The sequence below is a fragment of the Mastomys coucha genome, unplaced genomic scaffold (genome assembly GCF_008632895.1).
Source record: "Mastomys coucha isolate ucsf_1 unplaced genomic scaffold, UCSF_Mcou_1 pScaffold5, whole genome shotgun sequence".
Lineage (NCBI taxonomy): Eukaryota > Metazoa > Chordata > Mammalia > Rodentia > Muridae > Mastomys > Mastomys coucha.
This window is the reverse complement of record NW_022196911.1, coordinates 2,146,901-2,162,881: the sequence shown is the minus strand read 5'-3', so window position 1 is coordinate 2,162,881 and position 15,981 is coordinate 2,146,901. Positions and strand designations below refer to the sequence as shown.

At 38.5% G+C, this 15,981-nt stretch overlaps 1 protein-coding gene across 14 annotated transcripts in view; it reads left to right on the top strand.

The window, feature by feature from the left end:
• The window catches only part of Syne1 (spectrin repeat containing nuclear envelope protein 1), a 506,592-nt gene that overhangs the window by 127,769 nt on the left and 362,842 nt on the right, over window positions 1–15,981 (top strand). For all 14 annotated transcript variants that reach the window (XM_031352591.1, XM_031352581.1, XM_031352587.1 and 11 more), the window contains 3 exons: window positions 875–982; window positions 5,165–5,302; window positions 6,470–6,634. In XM_031352591.1, coding sequence (XP_031208451.1) covers window positions 875–982; window positions 5,165–5,302; window positions 6,470–6,634 — 411 coding nt within the window. The remainder of the gene's footprint in view (window positions 1–874; window positions 983–5,164; window positions 5,303–6,469; window positions 6,635–15,981) is intronic.

Genomic DNA, 15,981 nt, shown 5'->3' with positions numbered 1-15,981 from the left:
AACATGTGAGTCTGTTTCTGTTTACCTTGGCATTCATATAAAAATGAAATCCCAGAAAAAAATTACAATTTCACTTCATGGGTAGCGAGATGTCCCTGCTTTTATTTTTGGAAGTGAGTAAGTACATGAAAACTGGACATTTAATTCTGAAGATGAATTGGTAAAGCTATAGCAGGAACCATGCAGCAAGGAAAACAGTACTGAACAGTCTAGGTGTGTTTTCTGTGTATCTAGTAAATATAGTAATAGCATACTTAAAATAATAATATGTGTGATTTGTCTAAGGTTACCATGACAACAGACAACCCTTAACAACCAAAATTTACCCCAGCCGCAGCAGTCGCTTGGATTATCAACACCCATGTTTTGGTGCTTTTTAAGGATCATTTATTTATTATGTACACTGTAGCTCTCCTCAGACACAGCCAAGATGGCATCAGATCCCATTACAGATGGTTGTGAGCCACCATGTGATTGCTGGGAATTGAAACTCAGGACCTCTGGAAGAGCAGTCAGTGCTCTTAGCTGCTGAGCCATCTCTCCAGCCTGACACTCAAGTTTTGGGAAGCAACCCTCAGGCTTCTGATCCAGATATCACTGCTTTTTTGTATTGTTTGGATGTAGGATGTTCTGTTTTGAGGAAGTTTTTCCTTATTAAGGTAGTGCAGTAACTTAAGCCAAAACTAAATTTCCTTAATGATGAGGGAGAAACAGAAGGAAGATAATTTTAGTATTTAAAAAGGTTTTATCTAGAATCAGTTTTGTTTCTCGTACTGAAGAAAGATGGACAATACCTGGTGTGTACTAGATACTAATAATAGCAGGGCTTAATTTTACAGTTACTAATAACATTGCATTGCTTCTTGGCTTCCAGAGGGATGACAGACTAATTTTGAAGGAAACAAAAGTTTGGATAGAACAATTTGAGAGAGATTTGACGAGGGCACAGATGACCGAGTCAAATCTGCAGGACAAATATCAGGTAAGTGTGGAAAAGAGATTTAGATTTATCTAAAGCTTTTCCTGGATGAGATGAAGATATGTCATATAATATATGTCTAATCTTCCAAATTATATTAATGACAAAAATCTTTAAATAAGTAACACACATTATACTAAGTTTGAAAAAGAATAGTGCTATGGTAGCAGGTAGTTTTAAGTTACACTATGTCCTCAGTATAGAGGACTAAGGTATTATCATTTTTGACAGCTCAATCTTATCCATAGCACGGAACAAAAACACAGGGCCATTGTTTACAAAGACCTTTCAGGCTTACAGATGTCAGCTGACATAACAACCCACTAAAATAAGTAACTGACTTGATACCAAAGAATATTGCTGAAATAAATGGAATTTACAAAGGAATTGCAATGTGTATTTGCCAAGGGTTCTCAGAGGGAAGGAGTTCCGACTGTGACCTGTCCTGCTTAAGACAGTTGCTCTTGAGCTGAGGTCAGAGAGCTGTGTCCAGTCTCTACAAAACCCTAAGCTGACTTTCTGCTTTCAATTTACACTTCCCAGAAGATCTTGTAACAGCAAGTTTTTCCCATTAAAAAGTTGTGACTTCTTTCCTGCCGAGTTGCCATTTTCCTCCTGTTTCAAATTCCACTTCATTTTAGTCAGCAAGCTAAATGTAACACATTTCATGCAATATTCTCTCATGTCACTCCACCCTGTTATATTTCAGTCATTTTTCTTCCCCTTCCCCTTCCCCCATTTTCCTACCAAAAAGTGGCAGTGTTACAGTGATGTGAGCCATACAACATAGTAGATGATAAAGCACTTAATGATGTGATGTGGGATATTATAAACTTGTATAAATATTTTCCTACCAAAAAGTGACAGTGTTACAATGATGTGAGCCATCCAACATGGTAGATGATAAAGCATGATGTGAATGTGGGGTGTTATAAACTTGTATAAACATACCTAAATTCGGATGGCCATTAATGCTAAATTCCAAGAAATAAAACTCCCTACTGGACCAGGTGTTATTCTATAAGAGGAGAAAATTGAATCAGAAAAACAAAACAAAACAAACAAAAAACCAACAAAACATGAGGAGAAAGTGTCCTGCATACAGACAGGAGCAGCAGCATCTAGGGAAAACTCTTTCCCATCCACATTACATAATCTGTATTTTCTTCATTTGGCTCATCTGAGGTAATACAGCTCCAGTTTTTCCACACACAGAATTCTGCAGGAGCAGGGGGAAGGAGGAGGGAACAGGGGTTTTATTTATTTATTTATTTATTTATTTATTTATTTATTTATTCATGTATTTATTGGAGGGGAACCTGGGAAAGGAGATATTGTAAAAAAAGAAAACATCTAATAAAAATTAAAGATCGCTGTACATTTTGATGTCTTCAGCATTTCGTGAATGTATGGTCAAATATGAGTTCAACTCCCCCCAGTGTTCTTCAAGGGAATTTGCATGTTTATAAGTGGAATTCTTTACAGAATCTGCTTCTCTCTGTATGGCCTTCCCTTTGCTCTGTAATCTAATTATACATCTTAATGGCATTTCCAATTCAAAACTGAATGTGGAGTCATGTCTGAGATTTTCAAATTTACAGTGAATGGTTATTTTCAATTCATATATATGAATAGAATCACTTTGTAAATGTACTAGTTTATTATAAGAAAAACTGCAACTTTAGAGTGATTATTTTTATGTTTGTATCATGCCTACAGTTAGGTCTAAATGATGAGTTTTAAATATTCTGTGGCATACTTAAGAATTTCATGGCATAAAATTAAGTGATTATTATATAATAAGTCCCCAAAGTAAGCCTCTTTACATGGGATCACTTAAATGTAAATCTAGATATGTTTAATTCAGCATTTGTTGACATGTAAGATATATGATAACATTATAATATATAACATGATGTACTATAAATAATAACATTTATTGAAAAATCAACTATTTTGGTCATTAGTTTATATAAACTCATACTTGTATTTGACTATGCTCTTTTGACAAACATGAACTGGTTCATAAATCACTCCACTAGAATTAGTCCTTTTCAATGTGTTAAATATACTTTTAAGTAATAGTTTTACTCTTTAAAAGTTTTGTGCATCAGATAATATATATTCATCCACCACTACCTTCCCTCAACTTTTCCTAGTGCCCCGCACCCCATCCCACCCCACCTTCATATCCTCTTTTATTCATTACTGTTATTGACAACTGCTTGATACCAATTAGTGCTACCTCTATGTGTGTGTGACCACAAACTGGAGCAAAAACAATTACTGGCTGCCAGCCCTGCGTAAGATGACTCTTCCTCTCCTAGGAGCTATTACTGGTCACTAGCTCTTCAGCTAAGGGTAGGGCTCAGGCACCCATCTCCCATCCATGCTGGGAGTATGACTGGCTTGATGTTGTGTGGGTGACCCTAGCTTCAGCAGGTCAGTCAGTATGACAGCATGCCATGTCCAGACACGAGCGCTCCACAGGCTTCTTTTCACACCCACCAGCAATTACATCCTTTTGCCCTCATTGGTGACGTTTCCTGGTCCTTGGATGGCTGACATAGATGATAAGGATATGCATGGAGATGACCCATGCACAGCAGAATACTCAGAATTGCTTAGACCCTTCACTGTGACTAGTAATGAATCTCTCTATTCACCACATGCCACTGGTAAAGGAAGCTTTTCTGTAAAATTGAGAGCAGCCCAGAGCTTCAGGCAAAAACGTAGCATATTTAGAACTCAGTTTGACAGCATACCCATTTAGCAGAAATAATACTCGTCTCCCCAGCTGGGATCTATAATCTCCACAGTCATAGGGGTTTGACTACTTTTATATGACAGACACAAGATCCCTCCTGTACAGTAAACACAATCAGGAAGCACTCAGTTAACCTTCGCAACCACCACATGCCACTGCCAGAACAGTGGGCACATTAGTGGGCCAGTATTATAGCATACAGCATTCAGCTCTGTATACTCTACTGATGTCTTTTCTCTCAGTGGCCTTCATAGTATCTCTTAGCACTGGTAACTGAGCCAGTAGAGTTTCCTGATTAGCATTAGGTCGATTTCTATATTTCCTGTAGCCAAAGTTAGTGGTGTCATCAACAACAGGGTCTTACCACCTAGTTATGGCAGAAAAAGTAAACAGTGGGTATAGCCCATATTGTTGTGGGTGCCATAACTCGTGGGAAGGTAGCTTATGCATGACAACTTAGACCTTCATTTCACAACCCATGCCTCTGGGTACAGCATTGTCTACCTATGCAGGGTACTTCTGGTCAAAATTCCTTTTATATGTATGTGTATAGTATAAATAATATGATATGATATGATATAATATATATGTTTACATATGTGTATATATGTTCATATAATATTTCAAACTAGCTGATTTCATAAGACTTCATCATGTATTTTTAGTTTTGGTTAAATCACCCGTACTTTTTCCTCTCTCCAAAACCCAACATAGCCCTTTAACCCTGAGTATATTCAATTAGAGAGTTCTGTCTCTAATTGATTTGGAGGTGTGTGGAAGATCATAGGCTTCCATATAGTTTTTATACATAGCCTTCATTTTAGTTAAGTCTTGCCCTAATACCTCATTGTCTTGTTCCCCACCCATTCCATGCTTGATCACCCCCCAATACTCTACATTCATTCTACCCATGTTATACTAACCCCACTTATTAGGTATCTGCCTTCAGTGGCTGATTCCTGGTTCCTAGCTTCCACATGGACTCCAGGTTAAATATACAAAACCAAGTATTCAAAGGGAAGATCCACACATGCAAGAGAATTCCCCATGTTTGTCTTTCTGGGTCTGGTGAGCTCAGTCAGTATTAGTTCCACCTATTTCTGTGGAGACTGCGTAATTTCTAGGCATTAGTTCTGCCTTTCTATTTGTCTCTGTCAAATCACTTCTGGGATGCCTAATAGTGTGTGAGTGTGTGAGTGTGTGAGTGTGTGTGTGTGTGTATGTGTGTGTGTGTCTGTGTGTCTGTGTGTGTGCAGATAGAACCAGAGGGATGTGTAGATAGTACCTAATACCATCAAGGTCTTAGGCAACTTAGTCAACTGCTGCTGGTAACATTACCAACCACATTGTGGAGTAATGGTTTCTTTGCTTTTGCATTTGGGGACTCATTGCTGTACTGTTTCTGTTTCCTGTTTTAGGCATTTAAGCACTTCAGAGTTCAATATGAAATGAAAAGGAAACAAGTGGAACATATGATACAGCCATTGCAAAGAGATGGCAAACTGACCCTTGACCAAGCCTTGGTAAAGCAGTGCTGGGACAGAGTGTCATCCAGGGTAAGCTACTTTCATTTGGATGTGTGTGTCCTCACCAAGCTGTGTGTGACATCTTTCACATGGTGCTACTGCACAAAACACTGAGGCTGGAAAGGATTAGCCATGGGAGCACATCTGCCTTCTGGTTAGGCTTCCGTGGGCATTGTTGTATGTGCTTGCTCTGGCATTCCTTTCTTGCCTTCCCATCCCAGTTGTGACTGCAGTGAGCTAGACAGAACTGGAAGACCTCCTGGCTTATGTCTCCTTCCAGACCTTACTTTTGACTTTTGCCTTAGAGACTTCCTGGAATATCAACATTTCTTGTAATCTATAATCCTGTTTTGTGAGCAGTACAGGACCTTCCTTTGCCAAGAGGCAAGCTCATGTTCAGTCATCTCTGATTGTCTGGTCATTCCTAAATGTGAAGTAAGAGCTACTTGATCTAGTTAATATTAACATCCTTCATCAGACCTTAACCTTAGAGATTTCTAAACTCTAAACATCTGCTAGTACTAACAGAAATATTTTACTTGAATTTACCATGTTGTTTAATTTGATAATGTCATAATACCTACCTAGTCCTTATGGAGAAATAAGGATGGCTTCTAGGCTGGAATTTCTGTAGACCAGGAAATGGTACTTGCGAATCTAAGAAAATAGAAGAAATGGAGGAAAAAAAATGTTTCTGTACAAAGGGCTCAACTTGTATAAGTTTTTGTCACACAAGCTTAAAGACCTGAGTTCAATCCCTGGGACCCCTATGAAAAGCTAGATATAGGGATGGAAATCCAGAATTTTAGTGAATAAAAGCAGTTATTGCATGAGCCTTGACAATCTACATCCAATTACTAGGACCCATATAAAAAGTTGAATGTGCACATCTATAATTCTCATAGAACTGGCATTTTAAAACTTGACTGGAGAGGGGTAGCTTACATGCAACCCAGGGATATACCTGTCTTTACCCACTTTGAGCTGGAATTGATTACAAGCAGATGCCACCAACTCCAGGTTCTTGTGTTGGTCCTGAGAATCAAATTTGGGTCCTTGTGCTTATGTGGTGAGCACTTGCCTCTGAGCTATCTTCTCAGACCCTCTTTGAGTCTTTTGTAGATTTTTTAAAAGTTCATTCAGAGGAAGTTTAGGAACTGTCTTCTATACCAGAGACATCCTATTCTTCTGTTTCAGCTCTTCGATTGGCATATACAGCTGGATAAATCTCTTCCTGCACCTCTGGGCACTATAGGTGCTTGGCTGTACAGGGCAGAGGTGGCCCTGAGAGAAGAAATCACCATTCAGCAGGTCCACGAGGAAACAGCAAACACAATCCAACGGAAACTTGAGCAACATAAGGTAAAACCATGCTCAGAGACTGTCTGACTTACCTTCCTAGTATCCTGACAAAACATCATGAATAAGGCAAATTACAAAAGAAAACATTTAGTTTGGTGCTCATTGTTCCAGATAGTTATTGTCCATGCAAGGGGGACAATGGCAACAGAAGACAGGGATGTTGTTGGAACAGTTAACTGAGAGCTTCCATCTGATCCAGAGCAGGGAGGAGGAGCCATAGAACTAATGGAAAGGGATGAGCTTTTGAAGTTTCAAAGTCCAACCAATGACATACCTCCTCCAACGAGGCCATAAACCTAATTCTTCCCAAACAGTTCCACTAACTCAGGACCAAGTATTCAAGTACACGAACCTATAGAGACCATCCTCATTCAAACCATCACTGAAACTTTTCCAGCATGACAGTCCTGGAGTCCCTGGAGATGTATCCTCACCAGAACCTTCACTGGTGTGCTCCTCAAAGTATCCATCCTATGTGGTTCACACACTTCCTTCTAGGAGTTACTCTAATCTGCATTTTCCTGGCCTATACCCATCCTGACAATTTCAGAACATTAATTTCATGAGATATTTCTCATTAACTCTAGGCTAGACCTTTGTATCTGCACCCATCATTATTCCTGTTGCTATATGTTCTGTTTTTATAAAAAAGATAAATTTACAGATTATATGATTCATATAATAGTAGGGTTGACCATCGACTCTATACTTCACATTCATATTCTTTCTCAAAGGATGATAAACAAAAGCTTCCAGTCCTGGTGCTTTGGTTGTGCTTGGGGAGTAGAGGCTCGAGATACAGTTAAGGACTTCAATGACCTACAAGTCATGTGTGTGGTTAGTGTGTGATGGTTGTCAAAAATTTTGTAATGATACAGGCTTAACTCATTAAACATGTTATGTTTTGATTGATAAACATTAAGGCAATAGTGTACTCTTTACCCCTTTTGCTCTGTTAGTGTTTTGGTTTTAGCATATAAATGAAAACAAGCTAATACATAGAGATTTCTATATGTTGTCAAAAGCTACATTTTATGCCAAATGTTTGGTATGTTTTTAGTTACCTGAAGGTAATACTTTTATCTGTTTTTTACAAAAAAATTTAAAAAACCAAATTCATGGTATATTGTTCTCATACCTCCGAGATCTTGGTTTTGGAATTCCTGATGCATGTATAGATCCCATGCCATTTGAACTCAGTAGACACAGTCCAAGACTAGCCCATCAAGCAGTCTAACATTGCCACATTGCACAGCTAGTCACAAATGTCACCATCACTTGCCTCCATTTATACTTATGTTTTCCTGAGCTATGTTTAGCACCTGTAGCATTTCAAGTTTTTTAAAGTTTCTTAAGGTTTACTTTAATTGATGTGATGATTGAATAAATGTACATGTCTTGTTGTGATGAAGCAAAATGAAACAGTCAACCCACACTGAGTGTATCCATCACCTTATAAAGTTCTTTGTGACTATTTCCTATCACTTTCAAAATTAATGAAAGTGAGTCACAGTGTTGAGATGGGGACCCTGAGCTTGTCCCTTCTTTGCCCTTTTAATACAACCTTCCTATTCCTATCCATTCTCTGCCTCTGGTCCTGGTCACATTTGGTAACCAGCATGCTGCTCTCTGCTTCTGTGACTTTAAAATTTTAGATCTGATAAATCATTGAGTTCTATCATATTGATTTGTCAGATATCCAGATTCAATTTGTCTGGAATGTTTTCTATCCTTTCACTTTCAGTCTATGTTTTTTAAAATATTCTTTGTATTTTGGGGATTATAATTACATCATTTCCTGCTTCCTTTTCCTCCCTCCAAACCTTTCCATGTATATTTCCCTTGCTCTCTTTCAAATTCATCCCCTATTTCCTTAGATGTTATTTTATGTGTGTGTATATGTTCCTAAATATATTGATAGAGCCTGCTCAGTTCTTATAATGCTAATTGTATGTGTATGTTTTCAGAGCTGACTGTATAACTGGCACTGGATAACTACTTGGCATGCTATTTCTTGGGGAAGAGTACTTCTGTGGCTCTCAGCATCCCTTGATGACCTATAGATCTTTGTCTAAGGTTGAGGCCTTGTAAGTTTTTCCCTTCTGCACTAAGATACCTATTGGTGTTGGCCTTGATCTGCTCATATTTTGGCAGCCACATTGGTGAAACTTCATGGATATGGCTTCTCTGGCATTTCTAGGAGACACAATCTCACAGAAAATTTCTGGTTCTTCTGGATTTTAAAAATCACTGTGATCCCTTTTTTTTTTAATGCTCCCTAAGACTGAGATGTGGGAGTTGCATTGTAGTCATATCAACTAAGACTGGAATCCTCAAGTTTTCACTGGTTGTGTCTTTCTCTAGTGGTCTCCATTTGGTGCAAAGAGAGGTTTCTTTAATGAGGGCAGAAAGCTACACTTATTTGTGGTACAAGGATAAATATTTTAGAATGTAGTTAGGGATTATATTGATTTAGTAAAGTGGTGGTTGTTGGTTCTCTTCTAAGTTCTTTGACTTTATTTGTCCCAGGTAGTTAACTAAATTTCCAACACCAGGTACAGTGTCCCTTTTACTCAATGGTGCCTTAAATCCAACTATAGAGTGTCAGTTACCACCAAGGTATGTGTACCATTACTTCACCCTTAGTGTGACAGTGATATGCTAGTTAGGGTTCATATGCATCATGCTGGGTAGAACTGTTGATTTTCTCCTTGGGAAGTTTGCATGGTAGCCTCTGGTATCATCAAAGCTATTCCTCAGGGAGGAGCTAGTCAAGTCAGTTACAGCTCAGGAGCCTCTGGACCCTGTGTCTGAAGTACACGGTATCTTCAACATTAGAGGCTTATCTTCTACCAGTGAGGAACAACTAGAATAATACCAGTAGAATGTGATATTTTAGAAGTCTTTTGGATAACTCCAACCAAGGGACTCAAAAGAGGCCTTCTCATGCCTGGTGCTGGAATCTTTGTTAGTTATTTTATGGCTCTTTTGGGAAGCACTGTTAGCTAAAATTCAGTCCATGTATTTCTTTGACAGTGTGGAGATAGTAAATAGTTGATACTTATTTTTTAATCCACAGATTAAAAATCTGTGATTCAAGACAGAATCTTTTAAATGGAGAGTTAGGACCATTTATTTCTAGAACCATGATAGAAAGATATGTGCTTCCCTGGAGTCTGGGACTTTCTAGTGGCTACACACAGTTCCCCATCCCTGACTGCTATATGGTTCTATTCAATTTCCTGACCCTCTGTACTTCTCTCCTCTCCCTTTCAATACCTGTTCCTACGCCCCCTTTTTTCCCTCTTCTCTCTCCCTCCCAAACCCCTCCCTCCCTCTACCTCTTTTATGTAGGATTATTTTGTTACCCCTTCTATGTAGGATTCAAGCATCTATACTTTGGTCTTCTTTCTTGTTAAGCTACACATGATTTGGGGCCAATGACAATAACTTCAGCCAAAATACCCAACAAAGAGGCGATACAATCTGTAGAGACCACCTCCAGTAGAAGGGGAGGGTTGTGGAAGGGTAACCAGGACGGGGGATATCATTTGAAATGTAAATGAATAAAATGATTAATAAGAAAAAGAGGATATCAGCATAAATTTACAGGATTTTGTCTCTCAACTCTCAAGCACTACATGTGAAGGCATGTCATTTCTTAATATTTCCATTTGTCCAAATATCCTCCTATCTAAGACAATTAAAAATTATGTCCCATGGGGCAGGGAAAAGAAAGCTATGTGCTAAATTTCTTTCTTTTTCTTGGAGGTTTGCAAGTTAATGAGTTAGTTACATTAGATTCTTTCATATTGTGACCCTTATCATTTCTAAGCTCTTTTTATTGGTATATATATTTTTTTCTTTTCCCATTTATTATTCCCTTAAATATCTTGTGCAATTTCAACTTATTGGTCACAATTTTCTTTTTTTTAAAATTGATTTAAGTTTTATTGCATTATGATGAGAAAAGATACATGATTTCAATTTATCTGAATTTGTTAACATTTAAAAACATACTTTAAGTAAATAGAATTAAATCACATTCTTGTTTCCCTTTTGTACCCCAACTCCTCGCAGAGACCCCCCTTCAATACCTACAATACCTTTTTTGTCATATTCTTTAAAATTTATAAAATATTGTAACAATAAAAATGGGTATTATAAAAGTTGTTTGATATAAAACAATAATCAATTTAATAGTCTTCTGTAGATGCTTGTCTACGGCACACTGAAAATACATATTTTTCTCAATATAAATTTTAAATAACTCCAAACATGTTAACTGTATAATTTAAAATAATACATCACTACTAGTATTTTTTAAATGAACATAAATAGATAAAGACTTTTTGTTTGTTTGCTTGCTTTATATTTAGTAGAGCTTAAAATCTTGGCTCTTACTGTGGTACAAGCCCAAAATAAGAACAATTTTTAGACATTGGATTTCATTGTAATAAGGCTGTACTTCAATGACCCTCACATCACCAAAGGATTTTACCTCCATTATAGTTAAGCTGAGAGTTGACAGTTCTGCTGCACCAAGGGATGAATTGTAGGCACAATTTTTGGATACAGACTTCCTGCTATGGTCAAAGCTAATTGACTTGAGTGTGTGACTTTATTGTCAGCCCACAGAGAACAGGTTACATTCATTTATGAAATGGCGTGTGTATTAAGATGGTCTATCCATAAAGTCATTCACCAACTGTTTCAATGAACAATGTTTCTGCTTGGAGGGTGGCACAGACATTAGGTGAGGGTAAGAATTTGGTTCATTAGCTGTGATGATTTGGAAAAGCATTCATCTCAGAGAAAGAGTAACTTATAAAGTCCTCTTCTTCAAACTTGATACAAGAGTTACAAATGTCAAGCAAAGCATTCAGTCTCATTCTTTGTTGTTCTCTTACAAGCCACCTCCCAAGTTAATTGTCTGTTTCTTTTGGCTGTATAAATACTTTTAAAATATGTAAGCTGTTCTGAAAGCCATAGTATAGTATAAAAACATGAAATAAACAATACTACTAATAGAGAGACTGAGATAGGAGAAGCATGATTTCAAGACCATTATGTAATACATAGCAAGACACTATCATATACAAACAAGCAGAAAGTGTATAAGTATTGTGCAATATTGGACCTTTATCTTCAATTACCAAGTTAGAGAGACCATTGGATAACCGTCAACAAATTTCTAATTCCTCATATTTTTGGATTTCAATTGATTAGGATATGTTGGTAATATTAATTTTCATATTAAGGTATTAAGAAAAAGTAGTTATCACTTCCTGTTGCTTTTGTTGTAAGAGATAGAATTAAGTTCGTGTGGGTTTGTTGAAAGATTACTTTATTGCTTCTTCTAGGGTATAGTTTTACTCCTTATGTTGGTGTTTTCCATCTATTATCCTTTGTAGGGCTGGATTTGTGGAAAGATATTATGTAAATTAGGTTTTGTCATGGAATATCTTGTTTTCTCCATCTGTGGTAATTCAGAGTTTTGCTGGGTATAGTAGCCTGGGCTGGCATTTGTGTTCTCTTAGGGTCTGTATGACATCTGCCTGGGATCTTCTAGCTTTCATAGTCTCTGGTGAGAAGTCCGATGTAATTCTGATAGGCCTGCCTTTATATGGTACTTGACTTTTTTCCTTTACTGCTTTTAAAATTCTTTCTTTGTTTAGTGCATTTGGTGTTTTGATTATTATGTGAAGGGAGGAATTTTTTTTCTGGTCCAGTCTATTTGGAGTTCTGTAGGTGTCTTGTATGTTCATGGGCATCTCTTTCTTTAGGTTAGAGAAGTTTTCTTCTATAATTCTGTTGAAGATATTTACTGGCCCATTGCATTGGGAGTCTTCACTCTCTTCTATACCTATTATCCTTAGGTTTGGTCTGCTCATTCCATCCTGGATTTCCTGGATGTTTTGGGTTAGGAACTTTTTGCTTTTTGCATTTTCTTTGACTATTGTGTCAATGTTTTCTATGGTATCTTCTGTGCCTGAGATTCTCTCTTCTATCTCTTGTATTCAGTTGGAGATGTTTGCATGTATGACTCCTGATTTCTTTCCTAGGTTTTCTATCTCCAGGATTTCTCTTTCTGATTTCTTTATTGTTTCTATTTCCATTTTTAGATTCTGGATGGTTTTGTTCATTTCCTTCACCTGTTTGATTGTGTTTTCCTATAGTTCTTTAAGGGATTTTTTGTGTTTCCTCTTTAAGGGCTTCTAGCTGTTTACCGGTGTTCTCTTGTATTTCTTTGAGGGAGTTATTTATGTCTTTCTTAAAGACCTTTATCATCATCGTGAAAAGTGATTTGTATATCTGAATCTTGCTTTTCCAGTGTGATAGTGTGTCCAGGACTTGCTATGGTGGGAGAATTGGGTTCTGATGATGCCATGTAACCTTGGTTTGTCTTGCTTATTTTCTTCCCTTGCCCTCCCCCGACCCCCACCCATCTTGTAGTCTCTAGTGCTACCTCCCTTGGCTAAATCTGACTGGGGCCTGTCCTTCTTGTGATCCTGGTTATGTCAGAACTCCTCAGAGTCAAGTTGTCTCTGTGATCCTGTGATTCTGGAACCCTATGATAATGGGCTTGTGAGAGTACCTGGTAGTGGAGCTTCCTCTGGATGTTTTGGGACTTTGCAGAGTTTGTGCCCAAGGTCTGCTCAGGGCACAGACCCAGACAGACCTGAAGCAACCCAAGCCATTGGGCTGGTGGAATTCCTGTATGTCTGGGTCCTGCAGGTCCTAGCCACTCCCAGTGTTGGGACAGATGTGTCTTCCTCACCTCTGATCCTCTGATCCTGGGAGTATCAGAGTGCCTGGGAAGGGAACCATCTCTGGATGTGGTGGGACTGGCTGCAAAATTTGGGCCCAAGCTCTGCTTTGGGCACCATCCCAGACAGACAGGTAGGAACCAGTGCCACTGGGCTGGCAGAGTTCCTACGAGCCTGAGTCCCCCTAGTCCCAGTCACTCCCAGTGTTGGGACAGATGTTGTATCCTCCTCACCTCTGATCCTGGGTGTGTTAAAGCACCTGGGAGTGGAGCTTCCTCTGGGTGTTGTGGGATTGGCTCAGAGTTTGCACCCCAGGTCTGCTCCACAATTTTCTTTATGCATCAAGGAAGATCTTTATTTCTATTTTGCTTTTGCAGGATAGTTTTGCTGGCTATAATAGTCTTGTTTGGCAGTTATTTGCTTTGAGGTTTGAAATATCCCAATCTAGGTTCTCCTGGCTTTTAAAGTTTCTGCTGAGAGATCTGCTTCATTCTGGCAGATTATAAGTTGCTTGGTGTTTTTCTTGTAGTCTTCAAAATTTCTTATAAGTTTCATAGTCATATGATTTTTATAAGAAAACTTAGATTCTTTTTCTGATTTCATCTGTCTAGAATCTAAAGGCTTTATATGTTCAAATGTTCATCCCTTCTACCTTCACCCCTAGATAGAGGATGTTTTCTGCTATAGTTTCACTGAATAAGCTCTTCGTTTCCTTATCTATAGCTTGGTTTTTCTCTTAAATACCACACATTATAGGCTTGGTCTCTTTGTTGTGTCCCCAATCTTGAATGTTGTTGCTTTGATTGTTTATTTTTTTAATTTAATTTAATTTTTTCCCACTTATTCACTTAACATCTGCTCACTTCCCTCTCCCAACTACCCCCTCCCACAATCCTTCCCCTTTCCCTTTCTCCTCTGGGTAGGTGGGGGCCCCCTAGGTATTCCCACCCAACCCTGGCACTTCAAGTCTCTGCAAGGCTAGGTGCTTCCTCTCCCACTGAGGCCAGACAAGGCAGCTCAACTACTACAACATATCCTACAAATAGACAACAGCTTGTGGGATAGCCTCCGTTCCAGTTGTTCAGGACTCACATGAAGGCCAAGCTGCACATCTGCTACATATGAGCAGGGAGGCCTAGGTCCATCCTGTTTATGTTCTTTGGTTGGTGGTTCAGACTCTGAGAGCCCCAAGAGTCCCGATTAGTTGACTCTGTTGGTCTTCCTGTGGAGTTCCTATCCCCTTCAGCACCCTCAATCCTTCCTCCTATTCTTTCGTAAGAGTCCCCAAGCTCTATCCACTCTTTGGCTGTGGGTGTCTGTATCTGTCTGAGTCAGCTGCTGGGTGGAGCCTCTCAAAGGACAACATGTGATTGCTGTTTTGTGTTTCTGTTTTTATTGTTATCTGAGTTGACAATTCCTCAATTTTGTCCTCATTACAAATATTCTCTCTTTTGTCTGATCTTGCTGTTATTGGTGATGCTCTTCTTAATTGATTAATTGAAATTTGTATGTCTAATATTTTCTTTTATTTTTAAAGAATAGGTGTCCCTTTGTTGAATTTCTTAACCATAATTTTTTTTAATTTGGATCCCTTTTGTGGTCTTTGCTCACTAGACTTTTGTACTCTTTTAATGACATTGCTGCCATTTTAATCACTGGATTGCATTTTGTAGAGTTATTAACTTTTGAAGGAATCACATTGCTTTGCTCTTTCATATTTCTTATGTTTCTATATTGCAATTTATACACATTTATTGCGGGGAATATTTCTATACGGGGGTCTTATCAGTGAGATGCCTCTCCTTGGGGACCCAGAATCCAGTACCACCCAGAGAAAACATAAATACCATGACAGCAACATCACCAAACTAAACTAAATATGAAAATACAATTGAAATCAAGCTTGAAAGTGTAGTTCCCCACAAATGTAGGATTCTGGGATCCATCTCTGGCCCTCCCTTGACCAAGTGGGGGGAAGAAAAATAACAAAAAAAATATGTAGTAAAAATAGATTAAAGGTAAACAGTATACCACTGTCAACACAAAAGACAGTGTTCTCACTTCAAGAGGGTAAAAGACAGTGTGACCTGGAGCCATATCTGAGTGACCTTGGCCTGGGACACATGAATCTAGGTTAGCCAGGTTCTGTGTTCCAGTTTCATGGCATTTTTATAGTAACAGAAGAAAGAGAGTTATGAATATACGCCTTTACAAAACACGATGACGGAAATATCAGAGAAGCAAGTTCTGGCAAGATGAGGAAATCTGTTGTACAGCCCCAGATGCTATCTGATGATATTCTCAGCGTTTGGGTTGGTGGAAGCTAGTGCCCTGCAAGTTGATAAAGATGCTTTTTATCTACAAGTCACAGACTGTTCTATAAAGAGGTGGCAAAGAATATCCATTCAGGGAGCTAAAAGAGGGTAGAGGCTAGCCAAAGATAAGGTATAATTAAGTTCTGGACCTGACGCACCCCACCCTCTCCATCCCACTGCAGTTCTCACCAACCCAGCATCCTCTGCAGACACAGTTTCTCTCAAGGAGTTTCCATTCATGATAACTACAGAGAAGAAAATG